The sequence below is a fragment of the Alexandromys fortis genome, unplaced genomic scaffold, assembly GCF_014885135.2.
Source record: "Alexandromys fortis isolate MF-2015 unplaced genomic scaffold, M_Fortis_MF-2015_v1.1 scaffold_285, whole genome shotgun sequence".
Classification (NCBI taxonomy): domain Eukaryota; kingdom Metazoa; phylum Chordata; class Mammalia; order Rodentia; family Cricetidae; genus Alexandromys; species Alexandromys fortis.
In genome coordinates, this window is record NW_026068191.1 from 352548 (window position 1) to 374159 (window position 21612).

The following is a 21612-nucleotide window of genomic DNA, read 5'->3' on the forward strand; positions in this document are numbered from 1 at the left end:
CCCCCCCCCCCCCCCCCCCCCGGCTAATCTTAAACTACTGGTGTTCAAAAGTTTAGTTGCCATTTTTACTTCTTTTGAGAGCGGTTTGTGTATTTCATTTGCCATTCATTGATTGGATGACTGGTAATTTGGGTATTTCATATTTTGGGGTTTTGTTTTTTGTTTTGTTTTTGGCAAGGTTTCTCTGTAGCTTTGGAGCCTGTCCTGGAACTCACTATATAGACCAGGCTGGCATCGAACTCACTAAGATCCACCTGTCTCTGCCTCCCGAGTGCTGGGATTAAAGGAGTGTGCCACCACTGCCCAGCTTATTTTTGAATTCTTAATTTTTTAAAAAAGATATATTTATTTATGTATACAACATTCCTCCCATGTATGCTTGCACGCCAGAAGAGGGCACCAGATCTCATTATAGATGACTGTGAGCCACCATGTGGTTGCTGGGAATTGAACTCAAGACCTCTGGAAGAGCAGTCAATGCTCTTAACCTCTGAGCCATCTCTCCAGCCCTATTTTTGAATTCTTTAAAATAAATTTTTACATTTATTTATTTGTGTGTGTCTATGTATGTTAAAGGACCAACATGCTAAGGTGCATGTGTGGATATCAAGGGATAACTTCCTGGGATTGTTACTCTGCATCATGTGGGTTCAAGGATTGAACTCAGCTGGTCAGACTTGCTACCAAGCACCGTTACCCACTGAGTCACCTTTTCCAACCTTAAACTTTATATACTAGATATTATTATCCCTTGTCCACTTTTCCCCATGGTTATCATTTCCTTTGCTGTGCAGAAACTTTTTCCTTGAGAAAGCCCTGAATTTTGTTTTATTGATGTAGGTATATAGAGTTGCTATGGTCTGTGGTATAACTGAAACTAGATACTGCAGTAGCTCCAACATTGCTCTTTGGCTCAGGTATTCTAGGTACTTGGAGTCTTTTGTGCTTCCATATAATTTTAAGGTTTTTGTTCTATTGCTGGAAAGGATTGTAGTCATTTTGACAGGGATACATCAAGTCTGTAAATTACTTTTGGAGATGCACCACTTTTCGTGACACTAGTTCTTTAACTCTGTGAGTAGGGGAGTCTTTTCTTGTAGTGATCTCTATTTTGTATTTTGTAACATGAGGGAGGGCCGGCTTGTTGGGGTTTCTGTCTTACCCAGTTCCCACAGTTGTTTGGCCCCAAAGAAAGTCACACAGAGACTCTATATGCACCAGTATTTCAAGTTTTAATTTTAGAGATCTTTTACCCTCTTTAGGGCTTTTTTAAGTTATATTTTTTTCTTTCAGTTTCTTTCTCAGCATAACTGTTTTATTTCTCCATATTTTAGGATCAGCTTCTCTAATTAAAACAAATGTTTTAAATCAAGTTTATATACCCATTTACCAAAATTTGTCTTTATAACCTATAATTTTTTTTCTTCATATGATTTTATGTCTTAAGAGATTTAATCATCTAGCTAGTATTTACTTTTATAAATGGTATCCTTTTTTTCACTGCATTCTGTCCTCCTCCAAAAAGGAATATTGTTACTGATTCATTTATTTATCTATTTGCTGTGCTGAGGGACTTTACCCAAGACTGTGTGTGCTAGGCAAGTGCCCTACCACTGGGCCATCTCCCAAGCCATAGGAATATTGACTTTACAAAGTAATTTTATGTTATGCAAGTGTCTCTCAATTCTATTATTTCTGTAATTTGATTCTTTTTCTGGGGATATATTATGCCGAAAAATAATTTCTGCTTCCCTATTTTTGTATTATGAACTGCAAATATTAAATTACAGTAAAAATGACTTATTTAGCCACTTGGAAGAATAAAGTATATCTAAATATACATGTCTATATATGCATAGATATATAAATATTCATACATTTATATACCTATACACATATATATTTATATGGTTGTGTTACATTATTATAGATATAACATAAATATATATGTGTGTTATATTTATTGATTTTTGGAGACAGGGTTTCTGTGTAGCCCTGGATGTCCTGCAACTAGCTCTGTAGACCAGGCTGTCTTGAACTCAGATCCACCTTTTTTTTTTTTTTTTTTTTTTNAGCAACACTCACCCAGATACACTAGCCATATGCTGAGTCAGATGAGCCTAATAATATACTTAAACTATCCTGAAATCATACAGAATGTATTTGCTTACCAGGTCACAGTAAACTACATAGAAACCAAACAGTCCTGACAGTTGAACACATGTTTCGAGCAGAATAAACACACAGCACTGAGCTTAGGGGCCACAAAGCACAGCACTTTCACTCATCGGATGCCTATATAAGTGGGGCCAAATATGAAGAAGGTGTCAACACAAGGCAGAAGAATGTTTTCTGGGAGGCTTCTTCACTCTGTGCAAACTCCCTTCTCCCTTCCTTAAGTGGAGCCTCTATAGCTTTTCTTTCTTTTTTTTTTTTTTTTTTTGGTTTTTCGAGACAGGGTTTCTCTTAGCTTTGGTGCCTGTCCTGGCACTAGCTCTTGTAGACCAGGCTGGCCTCGAACTCCCAGAGATCCGCCTGTCTCTACCTCCCGAGTGCTGGGATTAAAGGTGCTGCTATGCCCAACCGACCTAAAAATTTATTAAGAAAACTGTCTCAAGACTGGAGAGGTGGCTCTATGATTAAGAGCACTGACAGCTCTTTCAGAGGACCTAAGTTGGATTCCTATCACTGACATGGCAGTTCCAGGGGGTCCCACAAACTCTTCTGACCTTTGTGTGCCCCAGGTGTAAAAGTGGTGGACAGACATACATACCTGCAAGCAAAAACATCCATTCACATAAAATTAAAAATTTAAAAATTTAAGAAAATAGGGAGTTCCAGGACAGGCTCCAAAAGCACAGAGAAACCCTGTCTCGAAAAACCAAAAAAAAAAAAGAAAGAAAAAAGAAAATAGGGAAGTGAGAAAACTGTCTCAAAGGAATATTGTTAACTAAACTTGAAGGCATGGTAGCACATACCCTTAATCCTAGAACTCTGGAGGTTGAGGCAGACTTCAAGGCCACCCTGATCTATATAGTGAGCTCTAGGACAGCTGGGGTTGTGCAGAGAGAGACTTGCCTTATAAAAACAATAAACAAAAAAGGAAGAGCTGGGAGTTGGTGGCCCATGCCTTTAATCCCAGCATTTGGGAGGCAGAGGCGGATCTCTGAGTTTGAGGCCAGCCTGGTGTGCAAAGCAAGTTCCAGAATAGCCCAGTTTCAGGGCTGTTACACAAAGAAACCTTGCCTTGTAAAACCAAAAAGGAAAAGAAAACCGAAGGAAGGGAAAGGGAAAAGAAGTAGCGTTAGCTGAAAAAGTGACAGAAGACTACATATGAAAATGGATATTTTTGTCAAAATATCAAAGGCCAATGGAAACAGCTCATGGGGTAAAAGAGTTTCCCATGCAGGCCTGACTACCTGAATTTGATCCTTGAACCTAAGGTGGACAGAGAGAATTGATCCAAAAGTTTCCTGACGCCTGAACTACACACTACGCGCGTGCACACACACATACAGAGTTTTGTTTTTTCATGAGAACTTTGGAATAAAATGTACATCTAGCATAGGCAAATACCTTTCAAAGTTTTCTTTTTGAAAAATGGCATGGAAGTAATATCAATACTTGAGTTCAGGGCCAACCTATAACACAGATACATGAGTCACTGCCTCAAAAAATTCTCACTTTGTATTTCCTCTACAGAAGAGACGTTCAAACCGCCAAGTTAAACGAAAAAAATATACAGAGGACTTGGATATAAAGATAACAGATGATGAAGAAGAGGAGGAGGTGGATGTAACTGGTCCAATAAAACCCGAGCCCATCATCCCAGAACCAGTGCAGGAACCTGATGGAGAGACTCTGCCTTCCATGCAGTTCTTTGTGGTAAGCTAACGTTAACCATGTGAGAGTTTGTGTGCTGTGTGTGTGTGTGTGTGTGTGTGTGTGTGTGTGTGCGCACACGTGTGTGTGTGTGTGTGTGTGTGTGTTTTACTGTTTGCTGTTGTTGTTTTGAGATAGGGTTTACTCTACAGGCCAGGCAGCAATCCTCTTGCCTCAGCCTCTGGAGTGCAGGGTTATTGGCGTGAACGGCCACACTCATTTTGTTCTTTCAACCATTAGTTGACTGACAACATCTTTTGCCACAGGAGAATCCCAGTGAAGAAGATGCTGCTATTGTGGACAAAGTGCTTTCCATGCGAGTTGTGAAGAAAGAGGTGAGGCCTCTCTGTCCTTAATGTCATTCGTAGCATTTTTATGTTGCATTCATAGGTTTATTTTCCCTGTGACAGGGACTCTCTACTACTGAGCTGCATCCACAGTTCACAAGTTTTATTTTGTGAGCACCTTTGAATAGCAGAGTATATTGCTAGGGTATGGTTTTAAGATGCTGTATGAAAGCTAGCTAGAAAACATTTCTTTCACTGCTTTGTTTACAGTGGATAAAAGATTACTGTTTTTAGCTCGCAGACCTCTGGTGCCAGATTAGTCCCTTGATTAATGAAATATTTAGGAAACATTAGGATGAAATTCTGCCGTGTGTTGATGAAATTAAAAGTCTGTCTTTGATATATAAATGACTATAATTTCTATACTTCTTCTCAGCTTCCTTCTGGACAGTACACTGAGGCCGAGGAGTTCTTTGTCAAGTATAAGAACTAGTAAGTTACATGCAGTCAGAGCTGCTTACCCTATGTCAACAGGATGGGGAAGGGTCTCCCATCAAGACTACTGCTTACCCCGAGTCCACAAGTTCTGAAGGAGTCTCTCATGGAGACCTGTGTGCTTGGGAATATGCCTTATCCCCTCCTTTTTTTGTTGGTTTGTTTGTCTATTTGTTTTTTGTTTTAAGTTTTTCCAAGGGCTAATCAGACAATCTCAGGAATTAATATGACTGTTTCCTTTTAGCAAAGTGAGGCGAGGGCAGTTTCTGATAAAATTCCTTGTAATCTGCCCTGCTTCATTTAAGGCCTTATTACTCAGAACTGTAGTTTGTAAACAGAGTTAGCATTGCTTGGTAGCTGGTAGGAAGTGTGGGTGTCTAGATGTGTCCCAGAGTAGGTGGTTTGCACAGTTCAAGTTCTAAGACATTGGCCTAAGCTGTCTTCTGTTAAAGCACACATTTGCCCCACCTGTTGCTGGTTTCTCATGGCGTGATTGGCTGTTTCCACCCACTGTAGCTCCTACCTGCACTGTGAGTGGGCAACTATCTCCCAGCTGGAGAAGGATAAGAGGATTCATCAGAAACTAAAGCGGTTCAAAACAAAAATGGCTCAGATGAGACACTTCTTTCATGAGGTAATTAGGACTCAGTGTTGACTATTATTACTTTCTACTTTCTTATGAGATGACAGGCTCTTATATCCAGGCTGTCCTCAGGCTCCCCTCTCAAGGGCTGCTACTACAGAGCCGTACCCATCACATGGCCTTCCCTTTCTTTCCTGGCACAAATTAGTTACCAGGCTATCAGCCTCTGCAAAAGATATGCTTGACTTGTGTGCATGAATATAGAATTTTAATTTTGATTATTTAATTGGTACCATTCCATTGTTTTATTGGGTTTGGTTATGGTCTGTTAGAGAGGTATAAAGTCCAGCGCTGTGAGATTGTGATAAGTCTGTGCGTGGAGGATTTTCTGGAAGACGATAAAGTAGCCTGATCCACACTCAGCTCTCTTCTCTCCTATACTGGTCTTTTAACTTTTAACATCAACTGTTTCTTTAGATACAAACAACTTTCTCACTAAGAGAAAACTTGGGTTTTGTTGAGACATTCAGGCTGACTTACTGTGTAACTCTGACCTTAAACTGCCTTTCCCTCTGAGTGCTGGGTCATAGTTTATGTGTGCTGGAGATGTGATCCATGGCTTTCTGTGCTGAACAACATTCTGTCAACTGAACTTCATCTCCAGTCTGAGAAAACTTTTAAAAATCAGATTTCTCATGTAGTATTGGTAGAAATATTAATAGAGGAAATTTAATTTCTTATATCTAGGATTACTACTAATTAATTAAGCAAAGAAGCTACATAAGCAAAGAAATGTGTCCATTATATTTAACAATTTAGAAGTTTCTCATGACCTTGACTTGTAACTGTATTATACAAGCATTAGGGAGAGTGAAAAGAGATGCCACCAATGGAAGTGATAAAATCCCGTGTAATCTGTTCTGCCTCATTTAAGGCCTTATTACTCTAATAATGAGAAGCTATCTCTAGTTCTTGTACTCCTTTGCCTTCCCACTATATTCTCCACCAATGGAGGTGGCATCTTTGTGAAACACTTGGGAAAGCTCAATAAAGCAGAGCAGAAAGACAGTTTCAGAGTGATAGTCAAGAAGAGGCATTTGTTTGCGTTATGAAATATAATAGAGCAAGTTTATATGTGTTGGTGACTAGTTCAACAGATAGAGAGTACTCAGAAGACCAGAAAGCATCCAGAACATCCAGCCTGTTAGGGAGAAGAGATTCTGTGTCTGGTAACAATAAGAAATAGATTTATAGATTTTGTTAGTTTATTTTTTGAGACAGGATTTCTGTGTTAGTCTTGGCTGTTCTAGAACTAGCTCTATAAACCAGGGAAGCCTTGAATTCACAGAGATCCTCCTGAGTAAAATTTATATATTTTAATGCTATGAAAAATACACAATTCTAATTAATTTATTTTTTTAAACATATAAAGATGAAATAGAAAGGAATAGCTAGGTTCACTGTCAGTGATTTTCCTCCCTTACTGTTTGGTTTCATAACTCACCTAGGATGAAGAACCCTTCAATCCAGACTACGTAGAGGTTGATAGGATACTTGACGAGTCTCACAGTGTTGACAAGGATAATGGTGAGGTGAGTGGGGCATGGAGAAACATGAAAGACTTTCTGCAGGTTTCTGCTGGTTTGCTTGCCAATCCTTTATTTTTCAGATGTGGCCGAAAAACCCATTGGACTGAAAAGGTATTTCTGAGTTTCTTTTGTGGGATTCTTAGAATATAGTGGGAAAGCAAAGGAGTACAAGAACTAGAGATAGCTTTACATGCATCTTAGAGCTCCATTTGCAAGTATAGAAGAGCTACTCACTGTGGTCTCTCCCTTTCCTTCAGGCTGTGTGGAGACCCTGCACACTAATCCTTAAATCAATGAGTATAAAAACACTCCACAGGTTTCTGGCTTTTTGTATTTCCTGAACTTATCATTAGTTCAGTACATTTTTGTTTGTTTGTTTGGTTCGTTGGTTGGTTTGGTTTTTCAAGACAAGGCTTCTCTGTGTAACAACTCTGGCCACCCTGGAATTTGCTCTGTAGACCCAGCTGGCCTTTAACTCAGAGACTCACCTGCCACTGCCTCTTGAGTGCTGGGATTAAAGGCGTGTGCCACCACTGCCCAGCAGTTTAGTAGTTTTCATTTGTCATTTTGGAACCTACAGTTCCTGTTGTATAAATTTAGACTGAGGGTACAAGATATGTATTTTCAAGTTTGTTTTCTGGGAATATTTCTTTCATAAACTGTTTTGGGAATCACTGTACTAAAACTTCTATAGATTAGGGAACATATTCTGTTTATGGTCTTGTATTTGAAGATTCCTTTTTCATTTTCCAAAGAGTCACACTTGATCTAAGCCAAAAATGAACTCACCCCCGTCTTAAATTATATCTACATGTCAGACTTCCTTTTCTTCTAAAATGTTCACAAAGTTTTTATGGCCTGTTTCAGTGACGAGGACAGAATAGATTTCTGTTCAGGCACCAATGCTAAGTGGTAAGCTAGGCTTATGAGCTATGAGGTTCATTCACACATGTCACTCCCAACAGGATCCGTGAGTCAGTCCTCCTTCTGTGACATTGCAAAGTTGTTTTCTCAGACTTCAGAGGAACCTCAGATAGGACCTTAGATACTCAGGGCCTATTAATGTTTTAATGTCTAAATAGTCTACTAAGTATAACGTATATAATATATGTCCTCCTCAGTTTCCTGTCACCGTACTTAGCCTTCCAGAAGTAACTGGCCTTATGTTTGGACCCTGAATGTACAACTGGTGGGCTGAAAATGTTCTGGCCTTTTGATATTACAGTTCATGTTCCCAGTATTTGACAGTAGTGTTCTGTGAATTCATTTCCCCTCTGCAAAGTAGGTTTGATTTCTATTTTTCATTAGCTAACAATAGAAATAAGTATATTATTTAGAAAAATAAGCTGATATGCTAGAAACATGTGACTTGTACAAAAGGTTTTGGATGGAATGGCTCGAGTCACCACGGTAAAGAAAGAGCCATTGGATCATTTCTGTTTGAGACATGTACACCCTAATGGGAGCTGTTTCAAGGAGGAATCGTGAATTCATAGTTAGAGATTCCTATGAGTGCACTCTCCCTAATATTTTTTGTTTTGATTTTTGAGACAGGGTTTCTTTGTGTGCCCTTTCCTGGCTAGCACTTTCTTCTGTAGACCACACTGGCCTTGGACTCAGATAGATCCTGTGTGCTGTGATTAAAGGCATGGGTCACCACACCTGGCTATGCCTGATCTGTCCAATTGGACCTGCTTTATATAAGCCTATAATGGAAATACTTTTGCAGGAATGAATGATCATCTTTTTAATTTTATTTTTGTGGTCCCTAGGATCAGACCCAGAGTCCTCAGCATACTAGGGCCAGCACTCCAGCCCAGCAGTGACTATCTTAAATTACAAAAAGAGAAGAGGTATTGTCTCCCCTTCTACAGTGGACACCTATAGAATAGGTCTCAGTTGGAGCTTCAGCATTTCTTCCTTGAGCGTGTGGTTGTGGATTCAGCCTGGTGTTTTCAGCACCTATGGACGAATCCCTTGACATCCCATATGAGAGTCCGGTTCTTCCCTTTAATCAGCTGCTTTGGCTTTGCTCTCTCCCAGCCTGTCATCTACTACCTGGTGAAGTGGTGCTCTCTGCCCTACGAGGACAGTACATGGGAGCTAAAAGAGGATGTTGATGAGGGCAAGATTCGAGAATTTAAGCGGATCCAGTCAAGGCACCCAGAACTCAAAAGAGTGGTAGGTACATGTGGGTGTAGATGATAAATGTGGTAATGTAAAGGATTGTTATTTCAAGGCTTTATTTTTTTCCCTACTTGCAGAAGTTTTTGTAATTTAGCTTTCTACAGTGAAAATTCTCTAACATGTAAAGAAGGGTTGACTAATAATGTACCCATCCTTTATTTCTTTCCTTTTTAAAATACTTATTTACTTTATGAGTATGGATGTTTTGTCTGCACACCAGGAGAGGGCATTGACGCCCATCCTTCTATGGTTATAGACAGTTGGGAACCTCCACGTGAATGCTGAAATTGAACTCAGGACCTCTGGAAGACTGGCCAGTGTTCTTTACTTTTGAACTATCTCTCCAGCCCCCTAAATTTCTTTTTTTCTTTTTTTTTTAAACAGTTATTTTATTTATTTATTATGTATATAGTGCTCTGCCTGCATGTATCCCTACAGGCCAGAAGAGGGCGCCAGACCTCATTACAGATGGCTGTGAGCCACCATGTGGTTGCTGGGAATTAAACTCAGGACTTTTGGAAGAGCAGCCAGTGCTCTTAACCTCTGAGCCATCTCTCCAGCCTCCCTACCCCAAATTTCTTAAAGTAGTTTCCTGGGTTCTTCCTAAGTTACCCAGTGGGCATTCTTTCCTTTAAAAATAACATGCAGTCATAAATTTAAATGTATTTCACAGATTATAATCCAAGCAAGTTTTTCATTTGATTAAACTACTAGAATTAGTAATTTTATAAGTGTCGCTGCACCACTAATTCAGATTTTTTACTTTTTAGAATCGTCCACAGGCAAGTGCCTGGAAGAAATTGGAGCTATCACATGAATATAAAAACCGGAACCAACTGAGGGAATATCAGTTAGAAGGAGTCAATTGGCTCCTCTTCAATTGGTATAACAGGTAAAGAAAAGTGATCTTATAGCATGTAAGCTTAGTCTAGGAATTATTCTTATACATATTTTTTCCTAGGTAAAATCTTTTCATTAAGATGATAAATTTTTGACATATTCTTCTCTCCTATTCCTACCTCGAAATCTGCAGGCAGAACTGCATCCTCGCTGATGAAATGGGATTGGGCAAAACCATTCAGTCGATTGCCTTCCTACAGGAGGTGTATAACGTAGGCATCCATGGTCCCTTTTTGGTCATTGCTCCCTTGTCCACCATTACTAACTGGGAGCGAGAATTCAACACATGGACGGAGATGAACACTATTGTGTACCATGGCAGCCTGGCAAGCCGGCAGATGATTCAGCAGTATGAAATGTACTGTAAGGATTCTCGGGTGAGTGGTATGTCTTGGGAATGATGTGCATAGTGAACGTAGGCCTACGTACCTACTATTTCAGGGGCTGCTTATGAGTTAAAGATGTTTTCTGAGGCTCTCTGTGACTTAAGGTCTTCTTTTATGCAATAGTGGGGCTGGACTTAGCTGTTTCTACCCAGCCGACACCGTGAGTCACTGGCATTCTGATTTCACATATGAATGCATCATTCTGATGAATTGGTTTCTTTGCTTGAGTCAAGTTCTGCAGTGCAGCCTGGCCTGGCTTTAGCTCCCTGAATACCGAGATGATAGTTATGCACCACGATACCCAGCTGGTACATGTAATTTAAGTAGAATTTTAAAAGCACTGATGAGTTTTAAAGTATTTCTCAGAGTGATAAACTTACATGTGGTAATAAACTTAAATACAATTGCCCTTTTTTTTGAATGATTGAAATTTTAATAGGTGCTTTTTCCTGAAGAAAAAAAATTTGAATCACCCATTTTGTATAATTAATTATTTATTGCTGCTTTTTTATTATTTTTATCTCTAAGCTAAATTTTTTCATATATTATAGTTCTTAATTTTGTTAAAATTATTTGAATTTTAGGGTCCAATATTAACATGTTCTGTATTAGCTATTGCCACTTGTATTTTTATTTATTGTAGTGGTTTTGAAATAAGGGCTCTATATGTAGCCCAGGTTGGCCTCAAACTTGTGCTGCTATTGCCTCAACTAGGTTACACGGAGCTACCTGGCTCGGCTTCCACTTTTCCCTGTAGTTTTTTTCAGCATTGCTCAACATCTTGTGCACTTCATTGTTAACCAAGGAACGATCTAAGACAGATTTACATTAGCTAAGCATACAATAGTCAGAAATGTCTAGCTCCACTCAGTGAGGTAGGCATGTTATTCTTTTAAAGAAGCTGAATCTGTTGAGAAAAGTGCCTATCACGTCTGTGATTTGCCACTGACTGTTGGGAATATAAACAGTGGCAGAAGTTGGTAGTAGTGCAGTTGTGCTGTGTAAACTTCCTTAAGTATGTAAAGAAACGCAGAACTCTGCAGGTGGGCACGTGTTTAGGAGGTGCCTCTTCTGACTGCACTGGTTTCATAATTAGGGTCGCCTCATCCCAGGTGCATATAAGTTTGATGCCTTGATCACCACTTTTGAGATGATTTTGTCAGACTGTCCTGAGCTTCGTGAAATTGAGTGGCGCTGTGTTATCATCGATGAAGCCCACAGACTGAAGAACCGTAATTGCAAGCTACTCGATAGTCTGAAGCATATGGACCTGGTGAGTACTCCAAAGTGACTTCACAGACATCTGAAATTTAATCTAACTTGCCTGTGAAATGAAAACTGCCCTAGAATGAAAGTCATAAACATTATAAGTTTTAGATTTGAAAATTAGCTATAAATGAGTGCTTCTTAATCATGAGGTACAGTGGGAAGGTACCTTAGTTACCTATCCCAAAGATTAATATTTAAAACAGCAACTCTATTTTTCATGATTCTCTGGTTGAGCCTCTTGGGCCACACTCAACTAAATGTTCTCCTGGTGGTCTTTCCTGGGTCACTAATGTTGCTGCAGCTGACAGTTGATAGTAGTTATTTGTTGGAACACTTAGGTTATCTTACTCCTGGCCTTTCTTCTTCTAGTGGGCCAGATTGGGTGGGCTTCCTTACAGACTGACCCCAGGGAGAAGGGTCAGGTGGAGTGTGGAGCCCTTGGACTCCGACTCCAGTGCATTCTCTTTGTCGAGCCAGTCACAGGGCAGCCTGGGTTCCAGCGGGGACCCTTACTGGGAGGAATTACAGAGAACTAATGACCACAAAAACAGTCCACAGAGGAGCGAATTAGGATTTCTATGTTAATGTGGAGAGACATGAATTTGGATAGTGTCATCTGAGTTACTAGTACTTTATTTGGTTAAAGTCGGCATTTACTTAGTTTTAGTCTGTCAGATAAGGGCATCTCCTAAATGGCTTTGTTACTGAGTGAGCAAGTAAAAGAAAAGTTAAGGCAGTAATCTGACCCATGATGGGGTCATAGTGTCGCTAAAACTCAACTGACTGCATGCTTGGTGGATCTCCAAACCCTTTGTCTTCTCCCGTATAGGAGCATAAAGTGTTGCTCACAGGAACACCGCTGCAGAACACTGTAGAGGAGCTCTTCAGCCTGCTCCATTTCTTGGAGCCTTCACAGTTCCCTTCAGAATCAGAGTTCCTTAAGGATTTTGGAGATCTCAAGACAGAGGAGCAGGTAAGAAATCTGTCTAATGAGGTATTAACTCATAATCTACAATCGTCAGATAGTAGAGAACTAATTTTGTTTCATGTTATAATGTAATCCTATTGGTTTCTTTTTTCTTTATGATGTAATGTGATATTTGTTTGTTTCTTTTTCCCTTCTGATATAATGTAATGTTAGTGGTTTCTTTGTCTCTTTATAATGAACCACAGGTTCAAAAACTACAGGCCATTCTCAAGCCAATGATGCTGAGAAGACTCAAAGAGGATGTGGAAAAAAATTTGGCTCCCAAACAGGAAACTATCATTGAAGTAGAGCTTACCAACATCCAGAAGAAGTACTACCGAGCCATTTTAGAGAAGAATTTCTCCTTCCTTTCCAAAGGAGCAGGTCACACCAACATGCCTAACCTGCTGAACACGATGATGGAGTTACGCAAGTGCTGTAACCACCCGTACCTCATCAATGGTGAGGGCGCTCGAGTCCTGGACAGTGGGGGGGGGAGCTGTTGTGTCTGTTGTGATGGGGGCTGGGACTTGAGTGCAGCAGCACACATGCAGAGGTCAGAGGGCAACACTGTGGAATCGTCTCTCCTTCCACCTCCATGTGGGCTATTGGGATCACACTCGGGTAGCCAGGCTTGCGAGGCAGGCACCTTTATCTTTTGAACAATCTTGCTGACCATTCTGATTATTTCTATTTCCTTGGTTTTACAAAAAATTTCCCGAATTAAATAAGATTTTTTTATGTAGAATTTCATGAGTAAGGACTCAGGTTATTCTGCATTCTGGATAAATGTTCTTACTGGTACCTCATAATGAATATTTTCATGGGGAGGTGATTGTATGTTAATAATAGTAGGTATGTCCAGTTTAGTCATTGTCTATGAAAGACCTGTCTTAATTAACATTTTTTATATAGCAGAATAGAAAATTAGCTTGGATATAAAAGTTTGGAACTTTTTGTGAGAAATGCTGCTATTAATGCATTTGCTGCATAAGCATGAGGACATAAATTTGCATTCCCTGCACCCATATACCAATTTGTACAATTTAAGTTACCACACACCTGTAACTTAAATGCCACAGGGATTGTGGGTGTGTCAGCTACAAGCCTAGTTCTCTGTGTTGTTCACTTTGAGAGCCTCTGCCCAATAGACTGTGACAGAATGGTAGAGCAGAACCTCCGTGTGTGTGTGTGTGTGTGTGTGTGTGTGTGTCTGTGTGTGTGTCTGTGTGTCTGTGTGTCTGTGTGTCTGTGTGTATGCGCATGTCTGCGTGTGTGTGTGCGCGTCTGTGTGTATGCGCATGTCTGCATGTGTATGTCTGTGTATCTGTGTGCGCGCATGTGTCTGTGTGTGGTGTGCGCTAACAGGGAGGGAAGAAGGGTCAAAGATCAAACTGCTTTTTATTTTGCTTATTTATCTCAAACTGTTATGTTAAATAAGACTTTGTATGTTCTCACTTATTCACGACTTCAACTTTGACTATTTTATTTGTAGGTGCAGAAGAAAAAATCCTGATGGAGTTTCGGGAAGCTTGCCATATTATACCTCAAGATTTCCACTTGCAGGCCATGGTTCGGTCAGCTGGCAAGTTGGTTCTTATTGACAAGTTACTTCCAAAGCTTAAAGCTGGGGGCCATAAAGTTCTGATCTTTTCCCAGATGGTACGCTGTCTAGATATTTTAGAGGATTATCTGATCCAGAGGAGGTAAGAAATGAGTCATGATAAAATGTCTCTATATCTTCATAAAGCTTCAAGGATAGTTGTTGTGCAGTGGTAGAATGTTTGCTTGGCACATGCAGGACCTTGGCTTCTCTGCTTAACCACTTTTTCCCTCTTGATATCCACCCATCCTTACCAGGTACTTATATGAACGGATTGATGGGCGAGTTAGAGGCAACCTTCGACAGGCTGCTATTGACCGCTTTAGCAAGCCTGACTCAGACCGCTTTGTCTTTTTGCTGTGCACCCGTGCTGGTGGACTTGGTATTAATCTTACAGCTGCTGATACTTGTATTATCTTTGATTCAGACTGGAATCCACAGAATGACCTGCAGGTAAAGGAAATTATTTCCTTAAAAACTATGTGCTAATAATAATAATAATAATAATAGTAAGCCAGGCAGTGGTGGCTCACGCTTTTAATCCCAGCACTCAGGAAGCAGAGGCAGGTGGATCTCTGTGAGTTTGAGGCCAGCCTGGTCTACAAGAGCAAGTTCCAGGACAGGCATCAAAACTACAGAGAAACCTTGTCTAGAAAAAAACAAAAACAAACAAACAAACAATGTGCCTAATCCAAGAGATTTTTAATAAATCACGTTCTCTTAGACTCCTTTTTCAAAGAAGAGGAAATTATTTACCTATAGCTGGTAGCTTGGTCACGAGTCAGCTAACATCTGCAGGGAATCTAATACTGAATGTAGGCTGTAGGCTGTAGTCAGCTAACATCTGTAGGGAATCTAATACTGAGTGGAGGCTGTAGTTTCTGTTTCAGCTGCTGCTGTGGCACAAAGCCAATAACGGATGGCATGGAGGTGAATGGTCTGTGTTTCAGTCAGATTTCATTTATTATTCCTTTTCATGAGAGAGAGGCATACAAACTAGTTTGCAGAGGTGGATGTGGTGGCTCACATCTTTAATCCCAGGCAGAGGCAGGGGGTTTCTGTGAGTCAGGACAGTGTCTCCAAAAAAGAAAAGGAAAACGGAAGAAAGAAACAAAACTAGTTTGCTGACCCCTGTTATACAAGATGGGGCAGAAATTTCTTTCTGAAGTTTTTGGTTTGGGGTTGATTTCATGGCTCTTTATGAGTGTGAAGAACTAAGACTTGATATTATGTGCATCTTTGCTCTTTTAACCAGGCCCAGGCACGGTGTCATCGAATTGGACAGAGCAAAGCTGTGAAGGTTTACCGACTCATCACTCGTAATTCCTACGAGAGAGAGATGTTTGATAAAGCTAGCCTCAAGTTGGGATTGGATAAGGCTGTGCTCCAGTCCATGAGTGGTCGGGATGGCAACATCACTGGAGTAAGTCTGCAGATACTTTTGTGGGGGTCCCAGTAATAGAGGGAGATAAACAGCAATTGTTTTAGAGGATGCGTGTGTGTGTTTATGTGCAGAGAGAACTTGGAGGAACTGTGTGGAGTCAGTTCTCCTTCCCCCTCAGTTGTTTTAGAGGATGCTTGTGTGTGCTTATGTGCATACAGAGCTTGTTTTAGAGGATGCTTGTGTGTGCTTATGTGCATAGAGAACTTGTTTTAGAGGATGCTTGGGTGTGCTTATGTGCATAGAGAACTTGGAGGAACTGTGTGAGGTCAGTTCTCCTTCCCCCTCACGTGGGTTCTGGAGGTCAAGTGAAGAGCGCCAGGAATTGGATTGATGATCATTTTTTAAAGTAGAATAAAATGTCGACTATTCTTTTTTTTTTTTTTTTTTTTTTTTTAAGATTTTTATTCTTGTCTTTTTTTTCCCCCCAGATTCAACAGTTCTCCAAAAAAGAGATTGAAGATCTCTTAAGGAAAGGCGCATATGCCGCCATAATGGAGGAAGATGATGAGGGTTCTAAGTTTTGTGAGGAGGACATAGACCAGATCTTACTGAGGCGGACCACAACCATCACTATTGAGTCTGAAGGGAAAGGGTCCACCTTTGCTAAGGTCTGTGGCAGATCCTCCGTGAGCAGGCAGAGATGGAGACAGCAATCTCCAGGATTTAAAGATTTTTAAGTACTTTCTAATTTCCCTTTGTGTATAAAAGATTGTAATTAACTTTATTCTGCCTTTATTTCTCCCTAGGCAAGCTTTGTTGCTTCTGAAAATAGGACAGATATTTCCCTGGATGATCCAAACTTTTGGCAAAAATGGGCAAAAAAGGCAGACCTAGACATGGATCTGCTGAATAGCAAGGTGAGCTTATCCCTCCTTTGAGCGGGGGGCTATATTGTAGAAGGCAAAGTACTTTCATTCTCTATTAGTTCCAACTCTTTAATGCTAATTAAAACTTATGGTAAAGGGGCTGGAGAGATGGCTCAGTGGTTAAGAGCGCTGCCTGCTCTTCCAAAGGTCATGAGTTCAATCCCCAGCAACCACATGATGGCTCACAACCATTTATAATGAGATCTGGTGCCCTCTTCTGGCACCATTCAGACATTCAGACAGAATACTGAGGATACTGTATACATAATAAATAAATAAATAAATAAACTCTTTAAAAAAAGCTTATGGTAGAATATTATATACAAAGTTTATAGAACCATTCTCTACCAAGGATACACCCTAAAGAAAGACACTTACATGTTGTCTTGGTCATTGCTCTTTAGCTGTGAAGAGACACCACAACCATGGCAACCTTTACAAAGCAAAGCATTTAATTGGTGCTTGCTTACACTTCAGAGGTTGAGTCCGTTAGTGTCATGGCAGGAAACATGATGGTACACAGGCAGACATGGTAGCGCAGAGTCCTTCATATAAGATCCAAAGGCTGCAGGAAGACAAAGACATGGGGCCTGGCTTGAGCTTTTGAAACCCTAAAGCCCACCTCAGGTGACACACTTCCTCCAACAAGGCCACACTACTACAGCAAGGCCTTGTGCTCTGATCCTTTCTAATAGTGCACTCCCTAGTGACCAAGCATTCAAATCTGTGATTCTGTGGGGCCATTTTTATTTCAACCACCTTTTCCTTCCTGAGCCTTGTAGATGGTTTTACATGCCCTAAACTCTTGAGTACTTTCGTAACTTACATTCAAGATTATGTCAGTTCATAAGTGACTTTGCCTGTGAGCAGACAAGAGCAATATCTCTCGCTCTCTATATAGAATAACTTGGTGATTGACACACCTCGAGTGCGGAAACAGACTCGACACTTCAGCACTCTGAAAGATGATGACCTGGTTGAGTTTTCTGATTTGGAAAGTGAGGATGATGAGCGGCCGCGTTCCCGAAGACATGACAGGCATCATACTTATGGGCGCACTGACTGCTTTCGGGTGGAAAAGCATCTCCTGGTATATGGGTAAGAATGCAACTTGCCGAGTGCTGACTGACTCCTGATGCTGTTGCCTTTCAGATTGGAGGATGTGTCCAAGAGGCAACATGTAGAAACACTACCTTTGAGGGAGCTTCTGTTTTCCACTTTCGGGATGATGGCAATTCTGGGAGCCAGGATAATATCACTGAATTTGAATCTCTCCAAAAATATATGTGTTGTTGCCTTTCCTGTTTTGTTAGTTGGGGACGTTGGCGAGATATTTTGTCTCATGGACGCTTTAAGCGACGCATGACTGAAAGAGATGTGGAGACAATATGCCGTGCCATCCTTGTGTACTGTCTTCTGCACTACCGTGGGGATGAGAACATCAAAAGCTTCATTTGGGACTTGATTAGCCCTGCTGAAAATGGCAAGACAAAAGAATTGCAGAATCATTCAGGTAATTATCAACTCCTACCCTTTTGTCTTTCTACAAGGTATTTAGTCCTTTTCAGTTGTAAGGGTTTTTCTCAATCCAAGTCTTTGATGTCTCCCCTTTCCCAGGTCTGTCTATCCCTGTGCCACGTGGGCGTAAGGGGAAAAAAGTAAAGTCACAAAGTACTTTTGACATTCATAAGGCAGACTGGATCCGGAAATATAACCCTGATACTCTGTTCCAAGATGAGAGTTATAAGAAGCACTTGAAACATCAGTGTAACAAGTAAGAGTGCTGTTCAGATAAGTCCTCATGAAGGCTTGCTACATTGTTGCTAAGGTGTCTCTTTCTCCCTTCTAGGGTACTGTTGAGAGTAAGGATGCTGTACTATCTGAGGCAAGAAGTTATTGGAGACCAAGCAGAGAAGGTGTTGGGGGGTGCTATCGCAAGGTAAAGTCCCTTTCTTTAACATTCACTCCTATATCTGTCCGTCCATCATCCATCCATCCACCCATCTGTCATTTATCTATCATCTATCTCCTATCTATCTATCTATTATCTATATCTATCTGTCATCTATCTATTCTATCTCCTATCCATCCATCCATCCATCCATCTATCTATCATCTGTTGTTTTGTGTTGTGGAGAGGAAAGGGATATGCCATGACATGCTTGTGGCACTCAGAAGACAAATTGCCAGCATAGTTTCTCTCTTGTGTGGGTTTCAGGGATTGAACTCAGGGTGTCAGGCTTGGTAGCAAGCTCCTTCACCTGCTGAGCCACTTTGCCAGCCTCTTTGTATTTATGTACTCTTTCATGATATTTCCTTCCTTGCTCCAGGAGTGACTGGTTTGCTTACTTCCTCCTATACTGTCTTTGAGATACCAGCCATTAAAGGCTAGGCTCACAACCAAAAATATAAGAGATATCTAATAATTAAAAATCTCTATCAGGTCTTTAGCACAAGTTCATAGAAATATGGCATAAGCATAATCATTTAAAGTAATGAATAAAGCAAGCAACCTTTAATAACCTTTTTTTGGGGGGGGGGGTTTCGAGACAGGGTTTCTCTGTGGCTTTGGAGTCTGTCCTGGAACTAGCTCTGTAGACCAGGCTGGTCTCGAACTCCCAGAGATCCTCCTGCCTCTGCCTCCCGAGTGCTGGGATTAAAGGCACGCGCCACCATCACCCGGCTATCACTTCTATTTCTAACATTGCTTTACTGACTTCACATTTAGTGAGATTGACATATGGTTCCCAGTGGTGGATCAGCTGGAAGTTCCAACAGCGTGGTGGGACAGTGAAGCTGACAAGTCCCTGCTCATTGGCGTCTTTAAGCATGGTAGGTACCCTCTGCAGTACTGCTTTTCTGTTGAAGATGTGTCACAACCAGAAGTGCCTGTAACAGACTAGTTCTATAATGAAATGTTCAAGGAATTCCAGATAGATGGTTAAAGGCAGGGAGCCTCTCTGTCTTCTCTGCTCCCTGTATATTGTGGGATCTATATTAGGATTCTACAAGTCAAAGCAAGTTCTGTTAATAATAACCATACTTAATTTCAGTGACTTTTCTTGTGTCTCACTTGTCTAAAGGTTTAGTAGTCTGAGGTAGCAGTGAGTACTAATTTCTTATCAGGCAAAAATTGATAAGAAATTCCAGGCATTAGAGTCAGTGAATATTAGCTTTATCCTTTGATGCACTGGAATGAATTTTTTAAACATACTCTTTCTGTTTACTTCCTAAAATAAAGTTACTTAATTTACATGTTTTTTAGAAATGTAGTGGGCTAAGAAAAGTTGTGACAAGCCAAACATTAGGTGGTGCATCCCTTCGATCCCAGCACTGGAGTGCAGACACAGGCAGATCACGTGTGTCCAGACATTAGGTGGTGCATCCCTTCAATCCCAGCACGTGGAAAGGCAGACACAGGCAGCCAGGGCTACACAAGGAGATCCTAGTTAAAAAATTAATTAATTAATTAAAAGATGGGCATTTGATTTTCTAGCAAGACACAGAAGTTTAGAGTTTAGTATAAGTACTCACTGGGAATCTCTTTACTTTCAGGTATGTTTCTTGTTCTTCATTTGAGAATGTGTGATAAAAATCATAAATTATTAAGCTATTTTCTTCATTTCTGTACTAAGAAGAGTAATCTAAAAATTATTAAATGACTCTATAGACCAGTCACCTTAAGATGAGTTATATATTAAATTATTGTCAACCAGATGAAAACGACAAAAGTTATAAACACAGTGGTATTAACACCTATCCAAGTTAATATTTGTTATTCTGACCAAAGCCATAGTCTAATAATACTAACAGTATACAAAATAAGTACAGACATTGGAATTTCTTCAATCTGTGTCCCTTGTTCTTCTAGGCTATGAGAAATATAACACCATGAGGGCAGACCCAGCCTTGTGCTTCCTGGAAAAGGCTGGCAGGCCAGATGACAAAGCTATTGCAGCGGAACATAGAGTGTTAGATAATTTCTCTGATCTGGTGGAAGGGTAAGCATTGGTGGTGCCTTCACTTGGGTCTTGTGCTGATTCTACCTAACGCTAGCCTGGGCTGAATGAATGTTTTACTCTATTTTTGTTTTTGTTTTGAGGCAGGGTCTCATAGAGTTCTTTCATAGGTCTTTCTGACGGCCTGGAACTTGCTTTGTAGACCAGGTGCACCTCAAACTCAAAGATTCACCTGCCTCTCCCTCCCAAGTGCTGGGATTAAAAGCGTGCACCGCCAGACTCAGCCCATCACTGAGATTTGAGATGGTGGTTATACTCATGTGTGACAAGTTCTTACTAAAGAATTGGACTCTAGACACTGGCCTTAATCACACATTGTTGTAACTGCAAGTGAAAATCTGTGTTCTTCCCAGAAGGCTTACACAATAATCACAGTATAGCTGTAGTAACTGGGAAGATAAACTAATTCTATTGGTTCTCATAGGTTACTCATGTGGCAGGACTTTAGACAGTTTGTCATTTCCCATGGTATCTGAAACTCTGGGGACATGTCCTGATGATGAGCTGCCATGCTAATACTGAGTCACCAAGTAGGGCAGTGTTGCCCTGGTTTGGGTGCCAGTGAGTTTAACAAAACTTCTCACATGGAGACCTGAGGGACATGTTGCAAGGATGGGTTTTGTTAAGGGCTCTCTATAAATTTCTGCATGAGCAAGACTATTGATGACTGACTACCTCTTCACTTTGGTTTGTAAAGGACTAACAAAAGAAATGTATTTATTGCAAATCATTCTATCACCCTTCTGCTCAAGAGCAAAGTAGAGAAAATTAATACATTGTAAAAAATATGAACATGGTTTGGAGAGATGGTATCTTAGTTAGTGTTATTATTGCTGTGATGAAATACCATGACCAAAGCAACTTAGGGAGGAAAGGGTTTATTTCAGCCACAGTCCCATAGAACAGTTCATCATCAAAGCAGTGAGGGCAGAAACTCATACAAAGCAGGAACCCACAGTGGACTGGGCCCTTCTCCACCAATCACTAATTTTAAGAATGTCTTACTGACTTGCCGGCAGCCCAGTCTTGAGGCATTTCCTCAGTGGAGCTCCCTCCTTTCAGATGACTCCAGCTTGTGTAAAGCCAACACCAGTGGCTCAGTACTTAAGAGCACTTCCAGCTCTCTCAGGGGGTG

The 21612-nt window shown here is 40.6% G+C and overlaps 1 protein-coding gene and 1 non-coding gene across 17 annotated transcripts in view; both read left to right on the forward strand.

Annotated features, from left to right (window-relative positions):
* Positions 1–21612, forward strand: part of LOC126492843 (chromodomain-helicase-DNA-binding protein 8) — a 62643-nt gene that overhangs the window by 16801 nt on the left and 24230 nt on the right. For 3 of the 16 annotated variants that reach the window (XM_050129449.1, XM_050129465.1, XM_050129464.1), the window contains exons 2-19: positions 3703–3885; positions 4149–4217; positions 4606–4661; positions 5181–5298; positions 6756–6839; positions 8880–9017; positions 9794–9915; positions 10057–10300; positions 11406–11582; positions 12408–12551; positions 12752–13007; positions 14041–14251; positions 14406–14601; positions 15404–15571; positions 16021–16200; positions 16339–16449; positions 17360–17556; positions 17772–17971. In XM_050129449.1, coding sequence (XP_049985406.1) covers positions 3703–3885; positions 4149–4217; positions 4606–4661; positions 5181–5298; positions 6756–6839; positions 8880–9017; positions 9794–9915; positions 10057–10300; positions 11406–11582; positions 12408–12551; positions 12752–13007; positions 14041–14251; positions 14406–14601; positions 15404–15571; positions 16021–16200; positions 16339–16449; positions 17360–17556; positions 17772–17971 — 2854 coding nt within the window. Of the gene's footprint in view, positions 1–3702; positions 3886–4148; positions 4218–4605; positions 4662–5180; positions 5299–6755; positions 6840–8879; positions 9018–9793; positions 9916–10056; positions 10301–11405; positions 11583–12407; positions 12552–12751; positions 13008–14040; positions 14252–14405; positions 14602–15403; positions 15572–16020; positions 16201–16338; positions 16450–17359; positions 17557–17771; positions 17972–18051; positions 18233–18307; positions 18398–19186; positions 19291–20329; positions 20460–21612 lie in introns of all 16 variants that reach the window. The other 13 variants (XM_050129459.1, XM_050129463.1, XM_050129461.1 and 10 more) reach the window with 12 other exon arrangements.
* On the forward strand, positions 20969–21078 carry LOC126492893 (small nucleolar RNA U6-53/MBII-28). The gene has a single exon (XR_007589700.1). It is a non-coding gene; the product is annotated as a small nucleolar RNA U6-53/MBII-28 (small nucleolar RNA).